The sequence below is a fragment of the Oncorhynchus mykiss genome, chromosome 26, assembly GCF_057628025.1.
Source record: "Oncorhynchus mykiss isolate SJ-2025 chromosome 26, ASM5762802v1, whole genome shotgun sequence".
Lineage (NCBI taxonomy): Eukaryota > Metazoa > Chordata > Actinopteri > Salmoniformes > Salmonidae > Oncorhynchus > Oncorhynchus mykiss.
Window position 1 is genome coordinate 22,479,922 of NC_143047.1, and position 25,263 is coordinate 22,505,184.

The 25,263-nt window shown below is 44.9% G+C and overlaps 1 protein-coding gene across 1 annotated transcript in view; it reads right to left on the reverse strand.

The window, feature by feature from the left end:
* The window catches only part of LOC110506630 (synaptotagmin-9), a 42,957-nt gene that overhangs the window by 7,003 nt on the left and 10,691 nt on the right, over positions 1 to 25,263 (reverse strand). The window contains exons 2-3 of the mRNA XM_021586387.3: positions 17,167 to 17,671; positions 14,891 to 15,449 (exon numbers count right to left, since the gene is read on the reverse strand). Coding sequence (XP_021442062.2) covers positions 14,891 to 15,449; positions 17,167 to 17,671 — 1,064 coding nt within the window. The remainder of the gene's footprint in view (positions 1 to 14,890; positions 15,450 to 17,166; positions 17,672 to 25,263) is intronic.

A 25,263-nucleotide genomic window follows, 5' to 3' on the forward strand; every position in this document is an offset into this window, starting at 1 on the left:
CAGGGTGGAAACACAACACTATCAACCACTGTATCCTGCAGGGTGGAAGCACATTACAACACCACAATATCAACCACATTATCCTGCAGGGTGGAAACACAATACAACACCACAAAATCAACCACATTATCCAGCAGGGTGGAAACACAACCTAACACCACAATATCAACCACTGTGTCCAGGGTGGAAACACAACCTAACACCACAATATCAACCACTGTATCCTGCAGGGTGGAAGCACAACCTAACAATATCAACAACTGTATCCTGCAGGGTGGAGACACAATACAACAATATCAACCACTGTATCCTGCAGGGTGGAAACACAACCTAACACCACAATATCAACCACTGTGTCCAGGGTGGAAACACAACCTAACACCACAATATCAACCACTGTGTCCAGTGTGGAAACACAACACTATCAACCACTGTATCCTGCAGGGTGGAAGCACATTACAACACCACAATATCAACCACATTATCCTGCAGGGTGGAAACACAATACAACACCACAATATCAACCACATTATCCTGCAGGGTGGAAACACAACCTAACACCACAATATCAACCACTGTGTCCAGGGTGGAAACACAACCTAACACCACAATATCAACCACTGTATCCTACAGGGTGGAAGCACAACATAACAATATCAACCACTGTATCCTGCAGGGTGGAAGCACAACCTAACAATATCAACAACTGTATCCTGCAGGGTGGAGACACAATACAACAATATCAACCACTGTATCCTGCAGGGTGGAAACACAACCTAACACCACAATATCAACCACTGTGTCCAGGGTGGAAACACAGCCTAACACCACAATATCAACCACTGTGTCCAGGGTGGAAACACAACACAACAATATCAACAACTGTATCCTGCAGGGTGGAAGCACAACCTAACAATATCAACAACTGTATCCTGCAGGGTGGAGACACAATACAACAATATCAACCACTGTATCCTGCAGGGTGGAAACACAACACAACAATATTAACAACTGTATCCTGCAGGGTGGAAGCACAACCTAACAATATCAACAACTGTATCCTGCAGGGTGGAGACACAATACAACAATATCAACAACTGTATCCTGCAGGGTGGAAACACAACCTAACACCACAATATCAACCACTGTATCCTACAGGGTGGAAGCACAACCTAACAATATCAACCACTGTATCCTGCAGGGTGGAAACACAATACAACAATATTAACAACTGTATCCAGGGTGGAAACACAACACCACTATATCAACAACTGTATCCTGCAGGGTGGAAGCACAACACAACAATATCAACAACTGTATCCTGCAGGGTGGAAGCACAACACAACAATATCAACCACTGTATCCTGCAGGGTGGAAGCACAACCTAACAATATCAACAACTGTATCCTGCAGGGTGGAGACACAATACAACAATATCAACCACTGTATCCTGCAGGGTGGAAACACAACCTAACACCACAATATCAACCACTGTGTCCAGGGTGGAAACACAACCTAACACCACAATATCAACCACTGTGTCCAGTGTGGAAACACAACACTATCAACCACTGTATCCTGCAGGGTGGAAGCACATTACAACACCACAATATCAACCACATTATCCTGCAGGGTGGAAACACAATACAACACCACAATATCAACCACATTATCCTGCAGGGTGGAAACACAACCTAACACCACAATATCAACCACTGTGTCCAGGGTGGAAACACAACCTAACACCACAATATCAACCACTGTATCCTACAGGGTGGAAGCACAACATAACAATATCAACCACTGTATCCTGCAGGGTGGAAGCACAACCTAACAATATCAACAACTGTATCCTGCAGGGTGGAGACACAATACAACAATATCAACCACTGTATCCTGCAGGGTGGAAACACAACCTAACACCACAATATCAACCACTGTGTCCAGGGTGGAAACACAGCCTAACACCACAATATCAACCACTGTGTCCAGGGTGGAAACACAACACAACAATATCAACAACTGTATCCTGCAGGGTGGAAGCACAACCTAACAATATCAACAACTGTATCCTGCAGGGTGGAGACACAATACAACAATATCAACCACTGTATCCTGCAGGGTGGAAACACAACACAACAATATTAACAACTGTATCCTGCAGGGTGGAAGCACAACCTAACAATATCAACAACTGTATCCTACAGGGTGGAGACACAATACAACAATATCAACAACTGTATCCTGCAGGGTGGAAACACAACCTAACACCACAATATCAACCACTGTATCCTACAGGGTGGAAGCACAACCTAACAATATCAACCACTGTATCCTGCAGGGTGGAAACACAATACAACAATATTAACAACTGTATCCAGGGTGGAAACACAACACCACTATATCAACAACTGTATCCTGCAGGGTGGAAGCACAACACAACAATATCAACAACTGTATCCTGCAGGGTGGAAACACAACACCACTATATCAACCACTAAATAAATAATCTCAAAATAATCAATATACGGTCAGGATCGGTTAAGGACAAGATCCTTATTGTTCTTACCCCAATATCATTAGAATAAGGATGGAACAGAACACTATCACAACAGGCTCTGACCATATCAAGCTCAAACCAGTGCCTTGGGATTTTACAAGGACTTGAGCCAACATGTTGACCAATAACCCCGTCATGGCAACTCTCTAGTTGGTTTCGCTGAAGGGTAGGCAGAGCTTTTTATTATGAGATTAACAATGGCAAATTCCCTCACTCCCTCTATAACTAATATGTTGCTAATTTATAGGAGAACTCATTACTGACATGTCCTCATAAGTATCATCACTAGCTCACTCACAGGTAACGGTGCTGTAGCAAAGGTGTCAGGCTAGATTTATCTGAAACGCTTCCCAGTCATTGGTCTGGAAAACTCCCTCTCATATTTCCAATAATAAACATTGATGCTACGCGAGAGAGAAGACTTCTGTTCGGCTGTAAAAAGCAACAGCTCAATTATCACCCTGTTCTGAAAATAACTCCGTAGAGGTAGTGAGATCTCCTCTGACACACTGAGAATTCCACTGGAACATTTTAATGGGAGAGCAATAACTTTCTATGCAAGATTTGAATTGATTAACCCAATGAAAGGTTTCATAAAAACGCTACCAAACGTAACACAAAATGTTCTGCTACTATATAGTAATGTAGTCCTACTAATGAACACCTCTAGACATATTGATGCGCGTGCAGCTGTGTATTTCTTTTTTTTACCGTTACGTTCTCCTTCCCAAACTAGATTAGCGAACACAAACAGAAGGCCCCTCAGACTGTTAATAGCAGTGCGTTCTGCAGGTCTCTCTCTGCCGTCTACCATGCCTGATGGGGGGGGGGGGGGGGCGTTTTTGTGTTCTCCTAGAACCCCCTGCGGTGTTCCGTGATGAGGTCCCTGCGTCCTGTGACATTTACACACCTCTCCCTAATCGTCTTCCTATCGGGTTGCTCAGGGGTGGATCCGTGTTCCAGGCATCCAGGGACTCCCTGAAGGACCTTCACCAGTAGGATATAGCATTTTAAAAGTGCGGGGGGGGGACAGTAGGTGTAGAAGGCAACAGCGGGTGCAGGAGAAGGTGATGACTGTCATCTGGTCATCACGTCGCCTCACGGCCCCAAATGCTGGCACCATGGTTTCAGGTAACACAATCTACTTACAGAAGCTACTACTCTGCCTAGGAGAAGCTACAGTTGTGCAGTCATACCTCTTTGTTTCAGTACCGCATAATTACATATACAAGGAGTCTTCTATGGTCATGGCCTCAGCACAGATGCGGAATACAGCTGCACTTCCGTTGAACTGTATAGGCCCTTCACACTAGAGACAAACAACAAGTGTACTGGATCCTGTCAGAGACGTCTTCTTATTGTGTGCTCATAGCTCTAAATCATTAAAATGCAACAATGCTGCTTCCTCCTTGGTGCTGCATCTTCCCTGAGCAGAGGAACAGAAACATGAAATAGCACCCAGTCAGTTATACAGGCAAGCTGTCTCTGCTTCATTTATAACAATGACTCTGCATTCACCATCAATAGAAGCCTATGCTGTGCCATGATTACGACAAACGGACAATATTGCAGCAGATAAGCAAACACCCCTCTATGACTAGCAGAGCTGCTCTCCCCCGGGCCAAACAATCAGTTATACTTCAACTGATATTGGTTTTGTGTATGTGTTCGTGTATGCGTTCATGTGTGTATGAGTGTGTGTGAGTGTGAGTGTGAGTGTGAGTGTGTGTGTGTGTGTGTGTGCGTGCGTGTTTGTATGTGCTGGACGGCAATTAGCCTAGCGGTTAAGAGCTTTCGGCCAGTAACCGATAGGTCTCTGGATCGAATCCCTGAGCCGACGAGGTGAAAAATCTGTCCCTTAACCGCAATTGCTCTTGTAAGTCGCACTGGATAAGTGTCTGCTCAATGACTAAAATGTAAAAATAAGCGTGTGTATGCATTGGCTAACAACAGAAGGCCATACTTGGATTAGACATTCCCCAAAGGATTGTAGAGAACCTGAAGGAGGGAATAAGGAAGAGAGAATGTGCTAAAGACTGAAATAGAGGATGGTGGGAGGAGCTATAGGAGGACGGGCTTATTGTATTTGTATCCCTGAATTTCCCTCCTACCCTCTTCCATCAGGAATCCTTCCCTCTGATTGGTTGTCAGGCAGACAGATACAGCACGCTACCCCACCTTAATCTGAGAGTTAATGGTGACCACTCATCTACAACAACACAAATAACAGGTCAAACCCACTGGCTCCAGGTCATCTATAAGTCTATGCTAGGTAAAGCCCCGCCTTATCTCAGCTCACTGGTCACCATAGCAACACCCACCTGTAGCACGCGCTCCAGCAAATATATTTCACTGGTCACCCCAAAGCCAGCACTTCCTTTAGCCGCCTTTCCTTCCAGTTCTCTGCTGCCCATGACTGGAACGAATTGCAAAAATCACTGAAGCTGGAGACTTATATCTCCCTCTCTAACTTTAAGCATCAGCTGTCAGAGCAGCTCACCGATCACTGTACTTGTACACAGTCCATCTGTAAACAGCCCATCCAACTTCATTCCCATATTGTTACTTATCCTCTTTCTCTTTTGCACCCCAGTATCTCTATTTTCTACTTGCACATCATCATCTGCACAGCTGTCATTCCAGTGTTAATGCTAAATTGTAATTATTTTGCCTCTGCGGCCTATTTATTGCCTTCCCTCCCTAATCGTCTACATTTGCACACACTATACATAGATTTTTCTATTGTGTTATTGACTGTACGTTTGTTTATGTGTAACTCTGTTGTTGTTTTGCCACACTGCTTTGCTTTATCTTGGCGAGGTCGCAGTTGTAAATGAGAACTTGTTCTCAACTGGTCTACCTGGTTAAATAAAGGTGAAAAATATATTTTTCAAATAAATTGAACAACGTCACTGCTCTCCTATTTCGGGAGCTATAACTGTCGTCGACTCGTCTATGTTTGGTGTGAGGTGGTATCGGAGTGCAGTAGTAACATGCACTCTGTCTACACATATTCGAAGTTGACACGCTGCTGGCAAACATAACCGCAGCTTACAACAGATCCGAAAGGCTGTGACATCACTGAACAATGCAACTGTTTTGTCAGGTTTCTGCCTGTGTCTAGCTAACGATGAAAGGGATGAGGAGTTATTTTGTCATTCGAGGCAAGTTGTTATCTCACAATAACTGTTCCATTTCAGAAAAACTGATATGTTGGGAAAACTAAAACTCCATAATAATAACAATGCCATTTCAGAGAAACTGCTACAATTTCAAAGTAATCGAGGCGTGTTGTTATCTTACAATAACCGTGAGATTTCAGAGCAACTGGAATGTTGTAAAGAATAACATTATATTTCCATGTATATCTTCCCCATCATACCGAGCACTGATACAGCTGGTCAGTGAGGATCCGCCTGTGTGATTCTGTCAGCTATGTGAGGAGATGTGGATCTGATTGCCTCAGGTTGTGAAAGAAGCGAGAGCTCTACGAAACCTACTCCTCCCTCTTTCTCAGTAACACTTCAGCGGGGTTGTTTCATACCGTCTCACCCTTCATCTCACTCTGTTTTTTGTTCTTTCTCTTTTCCCCTTGACTAGTGGTTCAGAGAGAGGGAAGATATTGGGTGGACACCGAGTGTTATAGACACTAGAGAGTAGTCCTGTCAGGTTTCTTTGTTTCTTCTGATATATGCTAATATAAGTGTGCTCTGACCTTTTTCACTGGGTCCAGACTCTGGCTGGCTACATGATAGCTTTGAAGGTAATGTGTTATTTATAACTGCAGTATCTCTTTCAAGCCCCCTCATCAGCCACAAAAGTTTTACCTTCAAGACCCTAACAACCTCCTCCGATATGCATGTGTATTCATGTCACAGTACACAGTGAGGGGTTAACATGTACATAATATACTGTAGCTACACTCTGTATGAGCGGGTTGTCATTTGCAGTAAATTGTTGTGTTTGGCGCCATGTACCTGCTTATGAAAGTCATTTCACTGGGCTGGGTCTATGAACTGTTCTGACAGAGCATCTTAGATCTATTGTGGTTTGGTTTGGGTTTTGAACTGTTCCAGAGAGCTTCATGTGCCCTCAGGCTAAGGAATGCTAACCACAGACAGCTCAACACAAACAAGACTATTGCATTCCAATTGTAATACCATTGTGAAAATAAAATATAAAGAGCAAAAACTTTAAATGTATAACTTACAGGCTATAATTAGGCCTAGAGTATTTCCTGGTCAGGGTACATGGTCAGGAAAACTCCTGGTCTTAGTCATGAGGGATGTATGATTTCATGGTCTTGGTTAGGGCTGCTCCCTGTTGTTGCTGGGGCTCCAGACTTAGTGGGAGACCCGGTCCAGCACTAGACAGGCTCTAGTGATTAATGGATGCCATCACCATCTCTATGTCAACCTGTCAAAGCTGCTTCCCTCACACTAACAGCCGAGATTTCGGTCACTCCCCTCTGAAATGAAGCCCTCCATCCTGCTATGTGTATGCAAACATAAACATCCACAGAAGCACGTGTCATATGCATGCACACTCACACTCCCGCACACACACGCACATCCAAATACCACTACTCTCAATCTTGTGCCTGCGGTTAAATGAAATACCATGAGCTTGAGACTGATATTTTTGTCCTTCCCAAATATAGATACACTCAGAGCTAATGACCCATGTTACCAGACAACCCCTCACTGGCACATTATTTAGGTAATCTTCCTAAATAATGGCTGGATCAAAGTGGCAAAGACATTTGAAAGTCCAGTTAAACTTATCAAAGACCCAATATGAGTGGCCATTTATGAATTACTACCTACACTGAGTCTGCCCTCCACTATATACTTTTATTTCTCTGCCCAGCCTATTACCACCCTCATTGTGTCCCACTGTACACTCCTAGTAAAAACATGTTTGGTTCCAGGTAGAACCGTTTTTTTCTAAGAGTGTATTCATATTATTATTTAGTCTAACATTAGCATGCAGATTATATTAGAGCTCTTCAGAGATGGTGGGTACAGCGGCATCTCACTGTAATCACCCAGAGAGAGAGAGAAAAACAGGTGAGGTGGAGGTGGAGGAGGCAGAGCTGAGGGGAGGAAGGAGGTGAGAGAGAGGGGGAAGAGGAGGTGAGGGGATGGAGGTAGGGTTCAGTTGTGTCACAGAGCATCCAATTAAACCCCACTGAGACAGTCAGGCACACATGCACATGTGGTCAATATCTTAGACAACCAATTATGTGAGACTAAAAGATGGCAGAGGGGGGAAGAGGAGAGTAGAGCAGTGAAGAGAGAGAGCAGAGGAGGAGAGGGGAGAGGAAAGTAAAGCAGTGAAGAGAGAGAGCAGAGGAGGAGAGGGGAGAGGAGAATAGAGCAGTGAAGAGAGAGAGAGAGAGGAGGAGAGGGGAGAGGAAAGTAAAGCAGTGAAGAGAGAGAGCAGAGGAGGAGAGGAGAGAGGAGAATAGAGCAGTGAAGAGAGAGAGAGAGGAGGAGAGGGGAGAGGAGAATAGAGCAGTGAAGAGAGAGAGAGAGGAGGAGAGGGGAGAGGAGAATAGAGCAGTGAAGAGAGAGAGAGAGGAGGAGAGGGGAGAGGAGAATAGAGCAGTGAAGAGAGAGAGAGAGGAGGAGAGGAGAGAGGAGAATAGAGCAGTGAAGAGAGAGCAGAGGAGGAGAGGAGAGGAGAATAGAGCAGTGAAGAGAGAGAGAAAGGAGGAGAGGGGAGAGGAGAATAGAGCAGTGAAGAGAGAGAGAGAGGAGGAGAGGAGAGAGGGGAATAGAGCAGTGAAGAGAGAGAGAGAGGAGGAGAGGAGAGAGGAGAATAGAGCAGTGAAGAGAGAGAGCAGAGGAGGAGAGGAGAGGAGAATAGAGCAGTGAAGAGAGAGAGCAGAGGAGGAGAGGGGAGAGGAAAGTAAAGCAGTGAAGAGAGAGAGAGCAGAGGAGGAGAGGAGAGAGGAAAGTAAAGCAGTGAAGAGAGAGAGCAGAGGAGGAGAGGAAAGTAGAGCAGTGAAGAGAGAGAGCAAAGGAGGAGAGGAGAGGAGAATAGAGCAGTGAAAAGAGAGAGAGCAGAGGAGAGGAAAGTAGAGCAGTGAAAAGAGAGAGGAGGAGAGGAAAGTAGAGCATTGAAAAGAGAGAGGAGAGGGGAGAGGAAAGTAGAGTAGTGAAGAGAGAGAGCAGAGTAGGAGAAAGGAGAGGAGAGCAGTGAAGATAGAGAGCAGAGTAGGAGAGGGTAGAGGAGAGCAGTGAAGATAGAGAGCAGAGTAGGAGAAAGGAGAGGAGAGCAGTGAAGATAGAAAGCGGAGTAGGAGAGGGGAGAGGAGAGGAGAGCAGTGAAGAGAGAGAGCAGAGAGGAGAGGACGGCTGATGTTAACAAGGCAGCAGAGGGCCTGCATTCAGATAATTACCACTGAGTACACTCTGAGGCCCAACCTTTACATCCAAAATCCAAGGGCCGCAATAAAACAAATCCCTATTTGAATGTAGCCCAGCACTAACACAGGTTTCTACCACTCAGCAGGGCATTGGTTGGAAAAAAAGTCTGCTCACCCTCTATATAGCTTCGCAGGAGTAGGGCTGGCCAGCCCTGACTTACACTATGGAACTAGCCACATTGGAACAAAAGTCTACAGCCAGGGACAGAGTAAGATTGACCACCCCTGGTCTAAATGTCTTTGAGTTCCATTGATATGGGTTGAAGGGAAAGACAGGTCATTAGCTATCCTTATTATTCTCCAGGCAAGAGGGCACAGGGCTCTAACACAGTCATCCTGAAGGAATGATGGTCAGGTCACCTGGGTTCCAAACTCATGAAAGTCAAAATGGTTGCTGTTCAGACAAACTACAAAGACTTGTATCACTATTAAAGGTACAGAATCACCTGAACCCCAACACAGAGGACAGAATAACCAGCTCATGAATTATTCATAACTCAACATTTGCATGCTGTCCTTGCTCTGTGACTGTATCGCAAACCTGTGTGTACAGGAATGCTCTGAGTGGGTGTTAAATCCTCTGTGACAAATGTCATCATATATCAGTGTGTGTGAGGGTGTTCTCTTCATCAGCTACGCCTCATTGATTCAGCACTGACCTCCCTGAAATAATATGAATCATATTTTATAATCAATGGGAGGGTAGAGCTCTGATAAATGCCAGTTCCATGTGACATGAAAAACACAGACAGGATCAATGGTCACATCACAGCTACTATAGCTCACACACTCACACACTGAGAAAGGCACTGGTCCATCAATGCGATCACATAAACATAAAAATGATGAAATAACACATATGGAATCACATAGTAACCAAAAAGTGTTAAACAAATTAAAATATATTTTATATTTGAGATTCTTCAAAGTAGCCACCCTTTGACTTAATGACAGCTTTGCACACTCTTAGTATTCTCTCAACCAGCTTAACCTGGAATGCATTTCCAACAGTCTTGAAGGAGTTCCCACATATGCCTGGCTGCTTTTAATAGTAGTGTATTTTTACACTCACACACACACACACACACACACACACACACTGATTTTTACATCACACAAACACACACAGTGCTGTCAGTTGTCTAATTTGCGTGGCACTGTGATGAGCACTCATTCCTGATGACCTCAGGCATCATCACCATGGTCCCATTTAGCTCTGCTGACTGAGGTTAGGACCTGGTGGAAAGGAGCTGAGATGGGGTGAAGGGTCCACTTTGATGGAACAATGCAGAGAAAGTGATTATGAGTTATCTTCCTGAAGGATACAATGCTTCACTACTGAGAGATGAGATAGTTAGAGCCCTAGGGGTGCTGGGGCATCTGCCCATTTTTTTATTTATTTTTAACAAATTACTTTTTATTTTTTTGTATCTATTCCTATTTATTTATTTTCCTATTCTCTTCTCCCATGTGGCGCACCGGTCTAAGGCACTGTATCTCAGTGCTAGAGGCTTCACTACAGACCCTGGTTCGATTCCTGGCTGTATCACAACTGGCTGTGATTGGGAGTCCCATAGGGCAGCGCAGAATTGGCCTAGCGTGGTCCGGGTTAGGGTTTGCCCAAGCAGTCATTGTAAATAAGAATGTGTACTTATTAACTGACTTGCCTAGTTAAATTAAGGTTAAATAAAAATACAATTGTAACTGTAAATAAAATTAACTGCCTATCCAAATTAGACAATTTCTCATAAACTTAAGAATCTTGAAAAAAAGTCCCCTCCCCTGCCTTTCTGCCACTGTGAGTGTGGCAGATCATTGCAGTACATGTTTTGTTTTTTGTTGGGGGGAGGGGGGTGCCCTTTTTTCACTTTGAGCACCTGCCCCACCAGAGGTCTGTTCTGTGCACAGCCCTGGAACATATACTCCATCATTACCTTGCACATTACCATAGATAGTCTACTATATGTGACTGGCAACACGATCCTAGGCTTATTGTCATTTTTCACTAAAACGTTTATTTTATACAGTTTATAACAGTACACACTTGGAGCTTCAAAATGGTGTATCACACACCGCAATTGGAGAAAGTAATGGGAAAGTAATGCTGCTATGAAAGTTGATATACTTGTTTACCCACTTTTGAGAAAAGCACTTCAATGTTTTTGATGTGATTTTAACATTTGCTAGTGAGCTCCTCTTTGTTTATGGCTATTCAGCATCATTCACACCCTCTGAAGCCTTAGCCCCACCCATCTCTTTAAGAATTCAAATGTAACACCTGGGAGTCAGCATGGCATTGTCCTCCAGAAAGTAGTCTCTCACAACCTTCTGCCACTGAGCTTTATCGAAAGCACCAGCGAAATTCAGGGCAGCAATGTTGTTGAGAGCTTTAGCAACACTTTTGCAGTTGTCCAAAGCTATAGTGTTCCAAAAATCTGTGGTAGAAAAGATGATCTATTTACTGACCAGGGGAACACCCATAATTTTTTTACACAGAAGCTTGTGATGTGACACAATGATAAGGACTCATCTCTCGACATTTCCAGCCCCTCCACTATCTCAGCCAATCATGGCTAGCCTGGAAGAATCCTGTATTTCTCCCTACTTGCCATTTTTTTTCAAACGGCTCCCTTTTGAAGTAGGAACTAGCGTCAAATGCCTAGGATCCTGTAACCAGTCACATACAGTATGCGCAGGCAAAATCTGAGAAGAAACATAATGAAGGGTAGGCTAACTGAAATTAGACTCAATTAAATAACATGCTATGCACCATATGGGTTAATGATGCCTATTTTCCTTTGTCGGATTTCAAGACTACTGTAGGTACTGACATATCTGCCCAACAATATGAACCTCATATTGCCCCACACCTGTCAGGATAACACAACAGAGTCTCTCATTATGCTTAGTGTCATGACAATGATCTGATACTATGCTCCAGTTTGAAGAAACGTCCTTCTCACTAGCACCAGAACTACAGTAAGACAGAACAAAGTCATCCCAAGAGAAATCCTCTTTGAAAAAGTGGACATCCATTCGCTCCACGCACCAGCTAACTCCTCTAATTCCTCCCCAACTGTCAGCTCAGTGAGCTGGCTAGCAGTCATTTCTGTTCTCTCCACGTTAAGACACTCTTTCTTGGGTAGGTCTTCACTATCAGATGTCTCCTGTCGACTTCTTTCTCCCACAAATGACACACATTGGGCTCTATTTTAACAAACCTAACACAATGGTTAATCTAAGTGCATTCGGTAGCGCTATAGGTTCAGTTGTGTGTCCAAAATATTTTTGCTGTGATCCCTATCACAATTACTATCACTTGCTGGCGTTGGTGCGAAAGGGCTGTGTTATGGGGTGTGTCGAGGCATGGCCGCTCACTGGCCAATCAGAACGTGCTCCTGGTGAAATATGTGGTTGCTTCAAGTTGTATATTTACTGTATTTTATGTATTGCCTTGGAATCAACTCCAATTTCAATGTTAGTCCATTATAGCTTTGCTTACAGAAACTAAATAACAAAATGTAGACCTATCTTTGCTAAACACATTAACCTGAACCCATATGCAGTCCACATTGTTCTAAGTAATTGCTTGGCTTCAAAAGCATTCACAATTATATAGGGTCTAGGTTTACTGTAAATTGCATTATGGCTAAGCAGGGATATGCCACATTTTGTCAATAAGCAAGATTAAATGAATTTTTGATAAGGCTATGTCTGTCACGAATCCCGCCGAAGATGGTGCCTCTTCCTGTTCGGGTGGCGCTCGGCGGTCGTCGTCGCCGGCCTACTAGCTGCCACCGATCCCCTTTTCTGTTTAATTTAGTTGTGTCTGATTAGTTGCACCTGTTTTGTGTTTAGGTTTGGTTGTGGGCTATTTAAACCCAGTAGGCCCGGCGGCTTCTGTGCGGGCTTGCTTTTCTGTTTATGGTGTGTGATTATTTAGTGGTATTTATTTTTCCGGTCAGTTTCGTCCTGTTGTTTGGACTGGGTCTTGACGCGCCTTTGTGTGTGTGGCGTGACCGTCTCTCTGGATTTTTGGAAATTAAAAATCCACATCTTGTGAACTACCATGCTCTCTGCGCCTGACTTCTACACCCACTACTCATAGAAGACGTGACAATGTCACACTTCCAGGCACCATCATTTCTCCCCATGGCCATATAATATTAAAACAATACAGACTATGGAGGGTTTTACGGAACATCGTAACTTTTCACAGTAGCTGGACAAAGATCCAATATAAAGAGAAAGGGAGAATGTCCATTCACTGTTAGGCCGATTTGGGAGCAGTATATGTTTTATGAACATAATCGGAACCATCTTACAGATCAGGTCACATTCACACATCTCCAGAAGTTGCATTGCAGGCGGACATTGTAACCATTAAACCACGCAGGTGAATCATTCTAATAAGATTGGTTGTAATAAAATGAAACAAAAAACCAGCAATCATTTTTTTTAAACAACAACAATAAATCAATGCAAAATCTCCAGGATATAAAAGACACATATTGCTGTTGAACCTTATAGTCGGCCTAAGGGAGGGCTTGGGTCTTATAGTCGGCCTAAGGGAGGGCTTGGGTCTTATAGTCGGCCTAAGGGAGGGCTTGGGTCTTATAGTCGGCCTAAGGGAGGGCTTGGGTCTTATAGTCGGCCTAAGGGAGGGCTTGGGTCTTATAGTCGGCCTAAGGGAGGGCTTGGGTCTTATAGTCGGCCTAAGGGAGGGCTTGGGTCTTATAGTCGGCCTAAGGGAGGGCTTGGGTCTTATAGTCGGCCTAAGGGAGGGCTTGGGTCTTATAGTCGGCCTAAGGGAGGGCTTGGGTCTTATAGTCGGCCTAAGGGAGGGCTTGGGTCTTATAGTCGGCCTAAGGGAGGGCTTGGGTTTTGAACATATTAAACGGAAAACAAGCAATTGTTTCAGGTACAGATAACTTCTGAATACAAGGTTCACCGGTATTCACCAAGGTTCTCATCTCTCTATTCATGATGGGCATTGACACAGCCTACAACATGATTTTTGTTTTTTAAAACACGTCCAAACGGGACCTGCATGGCTAACATAATGTGGGCTTGCCTACAATGCATAGATGAAAGGGAAATGTCAGCTCACTGTTTGAATCCTCTCAAACTTAATATTTGAATAAAGCTATGGTAATGAAGTTTTCCAAGCGGTCTCAGGAGCCAAAGCCTTTATCGAGTCTTGACTTCTTCGCAATTGCATTGGGCAGTTTCTAACCAAATAAAATGAAACAAATATATATATTAATGTTTTTTTCTGTTTCTAAATACGAAGTATATGCAGGCACCAAAAGCACATTAGGTTACTCTTGTCTGTCACGGCTGGATAGGGCTGCGTTTCTGCTGTCAAAATTCATGACATAACCAACTGCGTTAATGCTAAAACCAACGTTTGGTTGGTCTTACATATCTCTATCAGTGCTGCCTGAAATGAGCACTTTGTATCATGTTTTTAAGGACACACCTAAATTATTTCCACTCCTCTCATCGGAGCACAAGTGAGCTGGTATAAGACAGGTAAATTGCCGAACCCGGCGTTAGGGCTGGAAAATGCCAGTGCTCCAGTTTTTACATGACAAAATTGCAAACTAACGCAAGTTTGACACTAGAGCCGCCTTAACGCCAGCCGAAAAGAAATCTTATTGTCTCTATTTCAGATGAAGCGACTCACTGACAGCTTACTGTGGCTCATCTTGAAAAAATGTATATGAGGCATTCAACCAGAGGACAGTACTGTAAAAATGGCTAATCTGAAATTAATATCCTGCTATAGTTATAATTTACCATTTATCTTAGTAAATCTAACAGGGTTTAAGCAGAACAAACATTCCCCTAAAAGCCGGAAACAGGAAGTGATCAAACAGGATGAGTTGACTGACCGTGGAGACGTACTGGATGTCACGGCAAAGCTTTGTCTCTGCAGGGAAGTCCACCAGATCCAGGAAGTTGTCCACCACCACTTGGCCGATGATATCATGGCGCGAGAAGCGATCAAAGTCGTAGACACTGAAGTGCAGCTTGCGCGTCGGCAGCTCAGCGTACTCCACGGGGAACAGGAATACTTCATCGAACACGGGGTTGAGTGTCTTGCGGTGAACCTTGGTCTGGTGCTTGGTCTGCCGGTCCGGTAGTAGGTAGATCTTGACGTAGGGGTCCGAGGTGCCCAATAAATCCTTGGCGGGGAGATCCTGCGCCTTGTGGATCTTGACAATTAGTTGCTCCAGGTCACAGTCGAATTTAAGAATGAAGTGTAGGCGTCCACAACCTCCGCCCCGCCGGCCCCCCTCATCCCCTTCCAGGGAGCGCTGCTTGTAAAGCTCTGGTTTAAGACGGCCCAGACCCAGGCCCATCCCAGTCAGAGAGTCCTGTCTCTGGAACTGGGCCACGTTAAAGTCCGGGTTGGACCTGTTTACGGATAATCTACGAATTGAGTTAGACCTGTGCAGAGGACAGACAGAAAGAGACACATTACCATCGTCAGCATAGGTGACAGGAGATACACAGAGAGACAGAAAATGTGTATTTGATACAACAATAGAGCACCTGAATAATATAGATGAAGGATTTCTGTAAATATGAACATTACGGCTCAAGCAACAAAAATAACAAACTCACTCTACTCAGTTTTTCAAGAGGGATGAGTTGTGGGTAAGTCTTACGTGCTGAGCAGTGGATAGACTTTCCTTCAAACACAAACCAATTACTAACAGCTAAAGTGAAACTCATTGATACAAAGAGTGTCTGGGGATAGAATTACTCACAGAACATTGTTTTCTGTAGAGGACGTGACTCCACAAGACTCAGTGGGATAGCTGCCCTACAGCTGCTGGGTTGCTATGTCTGAGCTTCTGTTCAGTGTTCTAAACCTGCTTAATGCTAGAACTTCCCAACTGCCTCTTTTGTGTCACACAGGGCTTTAAAACTTCTTCGGGATAGGGGGCAGTATTCGGAAGTTTGGATGACTGAGGTGCCCAAAGTAAACTGCCTGTTACTCAGGCCCAGAAGCTATGATATGCATACAATCGGTAGTATTGGATAGAAAACACTCTACAGTTTCCAAAACTGTTACAATAATGTCTGTGAGTATAACAGAACTGATATGGCAGGCAAAAACCCGAGAAGAATCCATGCAGATTTTCTTTTTTTGAGCTCACCACTCATTGAAATCGCTGTCTATGGGAATATCCATGGAATACCTCCCAGACTGCAGTTCCGGAGTGAGTCATGGTTTCTACCTAAATGTGGATGAAGTTTACAATGTTCTGAAAGTGAAATTAAGAATCTGGAGACATTTTCTTCAAATTAATGAATGGGCTCTCAGGGTGTATTTTACTCGTGGAAAATATTGTGCAAACCAAAGTCGCGAACAATTATGATGTCTTTACTTCAGAAGGACAGTATAAATATTTGTACAGTTGGGGTAAATTCTAATTTAACTAGAAATTCAAATTAAATTCATAAATTCACTCATAGTGGAGAATTGACATTGAATTACATTGAAATGTAAAAAAATCTTCAAGTTATGGAATTGGAATTAGATGGTACTTGTTTAATTTGAATGGAATTACAATTGTAAAAAAATGTAATCTTTGGAATTTAATTGGAATTCAATATTTTTACATTACCCAGTTAAAGGACTGAACATAAATAGAATAACACATTTAATGTAGTAATAATTCATTTGAATAATTTGAACCTGTAATCCTATATTTCCAGTTTAGCTAGGCAGTCTGAACGGTGACATGATCAGCCTGAAAGCCTGAAGGAATTTAATTTTAATTAGAATTTGTTGAATACTTGGAATTTAAACCTAACATTGGAAATCAGAGGAATGGAATTATCTCTGAATTGAAAGATTGACCTGGAATTTGGCTTTAATTTAATTGAATTTATAATACATTTGTGGAATCAACCCCAATCCTGGTGGACTGTGGTACTCATGGACTGGCGGTGTACTGTATTGAAAACTTTACTCCTACTGTGATAACCATTGTGGTTAACTAATTAAATACTGTGTATTATGAAAGCAAAGTAGCAGTCTTAGCAGCAGTCTTATTGTAAGGGAGCTTGGTATAGTAAGTACTACAGTATGCAAGCACAGTACATAGCACAATAGCGACTTCATCATAGTAGAGGACTGTGATATAGTACTTACCCAATATCGGTGTGTATAGACATTGACCGGACGTAGGGTGAGGGCTCAGCGGTCTGCCTCTGCGTACGAGGGTTGGTGTGAACCCCGTTCTCGCGGCCTTTACTCTGGGACTCCAGGGGGATGTCTGGAGACGTGTGGCTAATCTTCATGGCCACCTCTGGGATGGGAATGATCGCCGCTATGGGGGGCGGTGAGACGGGGGTCACCGGCCCCGTCACTGTCCCAGATGCCACAGGGACAATGGAGCAGCGATGTGACTCACAGCGGTCGAGGGCGGGTACGGGGGGGTCGACGGCCGTGTAGACTGGCTCCCTGGCTGGGACATAGGGTTGTAAAGGTGCCATGGGGGAATCGTGGTGCCCATGGGTGGGCGCCTTGATGCTGGGGGAGGGGCCACGCTCCCTCCATGGGATCCAGCAGAGCTTCCAGGAGACGAAGATTGAGACCCCGAACAGGGCCAGGCCACAGGCTGTCACCACCAGGGACAGCAGGCTCACTGACACATCTAGAGAATGCAGGAAGGGGGGAAACAGGGAGAGAGGGAGGAAAGAAAGGGAGAGAGTTAGTAGGGTCATTTTACTGATATAAGGAGCTGAGAGGCACAGTGAGACAAACAAAGCTCAATGACACATGTACAAGACAAAGGCTTGGGAGAGAATTAATCATCATCACCACATCAAACATTTCCAAGATGCAGTCGGATGTCTGTTTTGTCTTGTACCGTCTTGTCCCGTGTAAATAATAGTTTTTCTCATTTTTTCGTATATATTTCGTATATATTTTAATCTCACTTTCATCTACGGACTGAATATACTCTCCTGCAACCCGCCTCACCCAATGTGGTACAGATCTGCTATTTTATACTTTATACCGGAACCCCCATTAGAAGCTAGCCAGCTAACTAGCTACTAGTTAGTAGTCAGTTAGCCACTGCTAGCGGTCTTCAGTTAGCCACTGCTAGTGGTTAACTCGGACACCAGCCAGCCTCAGCTCGGTAAATACCTGCCAGTCTGCACAGCGTGATATCAAGTCAGAGCAAATCGGACTGCTTTTTCTCAACCACATCTCCGGATTCCTATTGCAAGCTCTGGACCTTTACACCGGATCATTGCAGCTAGCTAGCTGCAATCCGAGTGGGTACTCCTGGCTAACGTCTCTGTCCCGAAGCAAGCACCAGTTAGCCTTAAGCTAGCCTCGAGCTAGGCCCATATCCAGGCTAGCCGAAAAGGTCCACCAGCTATTTATTGGGCTACAATAACTCTTTTGCCAATTGGCCTGGACCCTTTATTGCCGACACAGAGCCTCGCCGATCCATCACGACTGGTCTGCCGGCGTAATCGTTCAAGATGGTTTCAACAGGCTTTTCTGATGCAACGTTGCCGAAGATCCATCTACCGCCTGCTAGCTTTCTGAATCGCCGTGTCTCCAGCTCGCCTAGCGTAGCAGAGACTACCGAATGGCCCCGACCTATTGCTGCTCATTGGACCCTATGATCACTCGGTTACTCATGCCTCTAATGTCAATATGCCTTGTCTACTGCTGTTTAGGTTAGTTATTATTGTTTTATATCTAAATGCCTCTTTGTCACACCCTCCACACATATAATACATATATTTTTTTGAATTTTACCCCTTTTTCTCCCCAATTTCGTGGTATCCAATTGTTGTAGTAGCTACTATCTTGTCTCATCGCTACAACTCCCGTACAGGCTCGGGAGAGACGAAGGTTGAAAGTCATGCGTCCTCCGATACACAACCCAACCAAGGAAACACCGTGTACCTGGCCACCTTGGTTAGCGCGCACTGCGCCCGGCCTGCCACAGGAGTCGCTGGTGCGCGATGAGACAAGGACACCCCTACCGACCAAGCCCTCCCTAACCCGGACGACGCTAGGCCAATTGTGCGTCGCCCCACGGACCTCCCGGTTGCGGCCGGTTATGACAGAGCCTGGGCGCGAACCCAGGGACTCTGATGGCACAGCTAGCGCTGCAGTACAGCGCCCTTAACCACTGCGGAGGCCCAGGATATGCATATTCTTGGTTTCGTCACTCAATGCTCAGCTTTACCTCCACTGTACTCACCTTCCACCATACCCTTGTCTGTACCTTATGCCCTGAATCTATTCTACCACACACAGAAATCTGCTCCTTTAATTCTCTGTCCCCAACGCACTAGACGACCAGTTCTTATAGCCTTTAGCCGTAACCTTATCCACTCCTCCTCTAGTGATGTTGAGGTTAACCCACGCCCTGTTGCCCCCAGCACCCAGCACCACACCTATTCCCAAGGTGATTCCATTTGTTGACTTCTGTAACTGTAAAAGCCTTGGTTTCAACATGTTAACATCAGAAGCCTCCCCCTAAGTTTGTTTTATTCACTACTTTAGCACACTCCGCCAACCCTAATGTCCTAGCCGTGTCTGAATCCTGACTTAGGAAGGTCACCAAAAATTCTGAAATATCCATCCCCAACTACAACATTTTCCGACAAGATAGATATGCCAAAGGTGGCAGAGTTGTAATCTACTGCAGCGATGGCCTGAGTTCTGTCATACTATCGAGGTCTGTGCCAAAACAATTCAAGCTTCTACTTTTAAAAATACACCTTTCAAGAAATAAGTCTCTCACCGTTGCCGCTTGTTATAGACCCCCCTCAGCCCCCAGCTGTACCCTGGACAACATATGTGAATTGATTGCCCCCCCATCTATCTTCAGCACTCGTACTGTTAGGTGACCTAAACTGGAATATGCTTAACACCCCAGCCATCCTGCAATCTAAGCTAGACACCCTCAATCTCACACCAATTATCAAGGAACCTACCAGGTACAACCATAAATATGTAGCCATGGGCACCCTCATAGATATCATCCTGACCAACTTACCCTCTAAATACACCTGTGCTGTCTTCAACCAGGATCTCTGCGATCAATGCCTCATTGCCTGAGTCCGTAATGGGTCTGCGGTCAAACGACCACCCCTCGTCACTGTCAAATGCTCCCTTAAACACTTCAGCCAGCAGGCCTTTCTAATCGACCTGGCCGGATCTCCTGGAAGGATTTTGACCTCATCCCGTCAGTAGAGGATGCCAGGTTGCTCTTTAAAAGTGTTTTCCCCACCATCTTAAATAAGCATGCCCCATTCAAAAATTGTAGAACTTTTAAATATATAGATATAGCCCTTGGTTCACCCTAGACTTGACTGCCCTTGACCAGCACAAATAATCCTGTGGTGTACTGCATTAGCATCGAATAGCCCCCACGATATGCAACTTTACAGGGAAGTCAGGAACCAATACATACTGTCAGTTAGGAAAGCTAAGGCTAACTTTTTCAAAAAGAAATTTGCCTCCCGTAGCACTAATTCCTAAAAGTTTTGGGACACTGTAAAGTCCATGGAGAATAAGAGCACCTCCTCCCAGCTGCCCACTGCACTGAGGCTAGGAAACACTGTCACCACCGATAAATATACGACAGGCATTTCTTTACGGCTGGCCATGTTTTCCACCTGGAAACCCCTACCCCGGCCAACAGCTCAGCACCTCCTGCAGAAACTTGCCCCCCCCCCGCTTCTCCTTCATCCTAATCCAGACAGCTGATGTTCTGAAAGAGCCGCAAAATATGTATCCCTAGAAATTAGCTGGACCCTCTCTTTATAAAAGTATCCGCCAAAACTGCTGCAACCAATTCAAATCAAATCAAATGTATTTGTCACATACACATGGTTAGCAGATGTTAATGCGAGTGTGGCGAAATGCTTGCGCTTCTAGTTCCGACAATGCAGTAATAACCAACGAGTAATCTAAACTAACAATTCCAAAACTACTACCTTATACACACAAGTGTAAATGGATAAAGAATATTGACATAAGATATATAAATGAGTGATGGTACACGGCATAGGCAAGATGCAGTAGATGGTATCGAGTACAGTACATATATATGAGATGAGTAATGTAGGGTATGTAAACAAAGTGGCATAGTTTAAAGTGGATAGTGATACAAGTATTACATAAAGATGCAGTAGATTATATAGAGTACAGTATATACATATGAGATGAGTAATGTAGGGTATGTAAACATTATATTAAGTAGCATTATTTAAAGTGGCTAGTGATATGTTTTACATCAATTCCCATTATTAAAGTGGCTGGAGTTGAGTCAGTGTGTTGGCAGCAGCCACTCAATGTTAGTGGTGGCTGTTTAACAGTCAGATGGCCTTGAGATAGAAGCTGTTTTTCAGTCTCTCGGTCCCTGCTTTGAAGCACCTGTACTGACCTCGCCTTCTGGATGATAGCGGGGTGAACAGGCAGTGGCTCGGGTGGTTGTTGTCCTTGATGATCTTTATGGCCTTCCTGTGACATCGGGTGGTGTAGGTGTCCTGGAGGGCAGGTAGTTTGCCCCCGGAATGCGTTGTGCAGACCTCACTACCCTCTGGAGAGTCTTACGGTTATGGGCGGAACAGTTGCCGTACCAGGCGGTGATACAGCCCGACAGGATGCTCTCGATTGTGCATCTGTAGAAGTTTGTGAGTGCTTTTGGTGACAAGCCGAATTTCTTCAGTCTCCTGTGGTCTTCACGACGCTGACTGTGTGGGTGGACCAATTCAGTGTACGCCGAGGAACTTAAAACTTACTACCCTCTCCACTACTGTCCCATCGATGTGGATAAGGGGGTGCTCCCTCTGCTGTTTCCTGAAGTCCACAATCATCTCCTTTGTTTTGTTGACGTTGAGTGTGAGGTTATTTTCCTGATACCATACTCCGAGGGCATTCACCTCCTCCCTGTAGGCCGTCTCGTCGTTGTTGGTAATCAAGCCTACCATTGTAGTGTCGTCCGCAAACTTGATGATTGAGTTGAAGGCGTGCATAGCCACGCAGTCATGGGTGAACAGGGAGTACAGGAGAGGGCTCAGAACGCACCCTTGTGGGGCCCCAGTGTTGAGGATCAGCGGGGTGGAGATGTTGTTACCCACCCTCACCACCTGGGGGCGGCCCGTCAGGAAGTCCAGTACCCAGTTGCACAGGGCGGGGTCGAGACCAAGGGTCTCGAGCTTGATGACGAGTTTGGAGGGTACTATGGTGTTAAATGCTGAGCTGTAGTTGATGAACAGCATTCTCACATTGGTATTCCTCTTGTCCAGATGTGTTAGGGCAGTGTGCAGTGTGGTTGAGATTGCATCGTCTGTGGACCTATTTGGGTGGAAAACAAATTGGAGTGGGTCTACGGTGTCAGGTAGGGTGGAGGTGATATGGTCCGTGAGTAGTCTCTCAAAGCACTTCATGATGACGGAAGTTATAGTCCTTTAGCTCAGTTACCTTAGCTTTCTTGGGAACAGGGACAATGGTGGCCCTCTTGAAGCATGTGGGAACAGCAGACTTGGATAAGGATTGATTGAATATGTCCGTAAACACACCAGCCAGCTGGTCTGCGCATGCTCTGAGGACGCGGCTGGGAGTGCCGTCTGGGCCTGCAGCCTTGCAAGGGTTAACACGTTTAAATGTTTTACTCACATTGGCTACAGTGAAGGAGAGTCCGCAGGTTTTGGTTGCCGGCTGTGTCAGTGGCACTGTATTGTCCTCAAAGCGGGCAAAAAAGTTATTTAGTCTGCCTGGGAGCAAGACATCCTGGTCCGTGACGGGGCTGGTTTTCTTTTTGTAATCAGTGATTGACTGTGGACCCTGCCACATACCTCTGTCTGAGCCGTTGAATTGTGACTCTACTTTGTCTCTATACTGACGCTTAGCTTGTTTGATTGCCTTGCGGAGGGAATAGCTGCACTGTTTGTATTCGGTCATGTTTCCGGTCACCTTGCCCTGGTTAAAAGCAGTGGTTCGAGCTTTCAGTATCACGCGAATGCTGCCATCAATCCACAGTTTCTGGTTTGGGAATGTTTTAATCGTTGCTATGGGAACGACATCGTCAATGCACTTTCTAATGAACTCGCTCACTGAATCAGCGCATTCGTCAATGTTGTTGTTGGAAGCAATGCGGAACATATCCCAGTCCACGTGATCGAAGCAGTCTTGAAGCGTGGAATCAGATTGGTCGGACCAGCGTTGAACAGACCTCAGCGGGAGCTTCTTGTTTTAGTTTCTGTCTGTAGGGAGGGAGCAACAAAATGGAGTCGTGGTCAGCTTTTCCGAAAGGAGGGCGGGGGAGGGCCTTATATGCGTCGCGGAAGTTAGAATAGCAATGATCCAAGGTTTTACCAGCCCGGGTTGCGCAATCGATATGCTGATACAATTTAGGGAGTCTTGTTTTTAGATTAGCCTTGTTAAAATTCCCAGCTACAATGAATGCAGCCTCAGGATGTATGGATTCCAGTTTGCAAAGAGTCAAATAAAGTTAGTTCAGAGCCATCGATGTGTCTGCTTGGGGGGGAATATATACGGCTGTGATTATAATCAAAGAGAATTCCCTTGGTAGATAATGCGGTCGACATATAATTGTGAGGAATTCTAAGTCAGGTGAACAGAAGGACTTGAGTTCCTGTATGCTGTTGTGATCACACCACGTATCGTTAAGGCATATGCCCCCGCCCCTCTTCTTACCAGAAAGATGTATGTTTCTGTAGGCGCGAAGCTTGAAGAAACCAGCTGGCTGCACCGATTCCGTTAGCGTCTCTCGAGTGAGCAATGTTTCCGTGAAGCAAAGAACGTTACAGTCTCTGACGTCTCTCTGGAATGCTACCCTTGCTCGGATTTCATCAACCTTGTTGTCAAGAGACTGGGCATTGGCGAGTAGTATGCTAGGGAGTGGTGCGTGATGTGCCCGTCTCCGGAGCCTGACCAGAAGACCGCTTTGTTTGCCTCTTTTACGACGTTGTTGTTTTGGGTCGTAGGCTGGGATCCATTCCGTTGTCCTGGGTGGAAGGCAGAACACAGGATCCGCTTCGCGAAAGTCCTGTTCCTGGTCGTTTTCACGCCCTGGCAATAGTTTGCGTTAATTGTTTCTATGTTATGTATGGTCAGGGTGTGATATGAGTGGGAATTCTATGTTGTATGTCTAGTTTGTATGTTTCGATGTGTTGGGCCTGATATGGTTCTCAATCAGAGGCAGGTGTTAGTCGTTGTCTCTGATTGGGAACCATATTTAGGTAGCCTGTTTTGTATTATGGGTTGTGGGTGATTGTTCCTGTTTCCTGTGTTCCTGTGTGTATTCACGTTACGGGACTGGTTCGTCTTCGTTCATTTTGTCGGTTTATTGTTTTTGTTCATTGTTAAAGTATTTTATTAAAATGGATAATCATCATGCTGCATTTTGGTCCTCCTCTCTTTCGCCCGACGAAGAACGTTACAGTCGTACTGATGGTGAGTTGACGTTGCTGTTATATTCAATAGTTCTTCCCGACTGTATGTAATGAAACCTAAGATTACCTGAGGTACCAATGTAAGAAAAAACACTTAAAAAATGCAATACTGCATAGTTTCCTAGGAACGCGAAGCGAGGCGGCCATCTCTGTCGGCGCCGGAAGTAGCCTGAGATCCCCAAAGATTGGAAAGCTGCCATGGTCATCCCCATCTTCAAAGGGGAAGACATTCTAGACCCAAACTGTTATAGACCTACAGTATATCTATCCGGCCCTGCCATTCAAAAATCTCAGAAAGACAAGTTAACAAACATGTCACCGACCATTTCGTACCTTCTCCACTATGCAATCTGGTTTCCGAGCTGGTCATGGGTGCACCTCAGCCACGCTCAAGGTCCTAAACAATATCATAACTGCCTTCGATAAAAGACAGTACTGTGCAGCCGTCTTCATCGACCTGGCCAAGGCTTTTCGAATCACCGCATTCTTATCGGCAGACTCAACAGCCTTGGTTTCTCAAATGACTGCCTCGCCTGGTTCACCAACTACTTCTCAGATAGAGTTCAGTGTGTTAAATCGGAGGGCCTGTTGTCCGGTCCTCCGGAAGTGTCTATGGGGGTCCCACAGGGTTCAATTCTTGGGCCGACTCTTTTCTCTGTATATTTCAATGATGTCGTTCTTGCTGGTGGTGATTCTCTGATCCACCTCTACGCAGACGACACCATTCTGTATACATCCGGCCCTTCTTTGGAGACGGTGTTAACAAACCTCCAACCGAGCTTCAATGCCA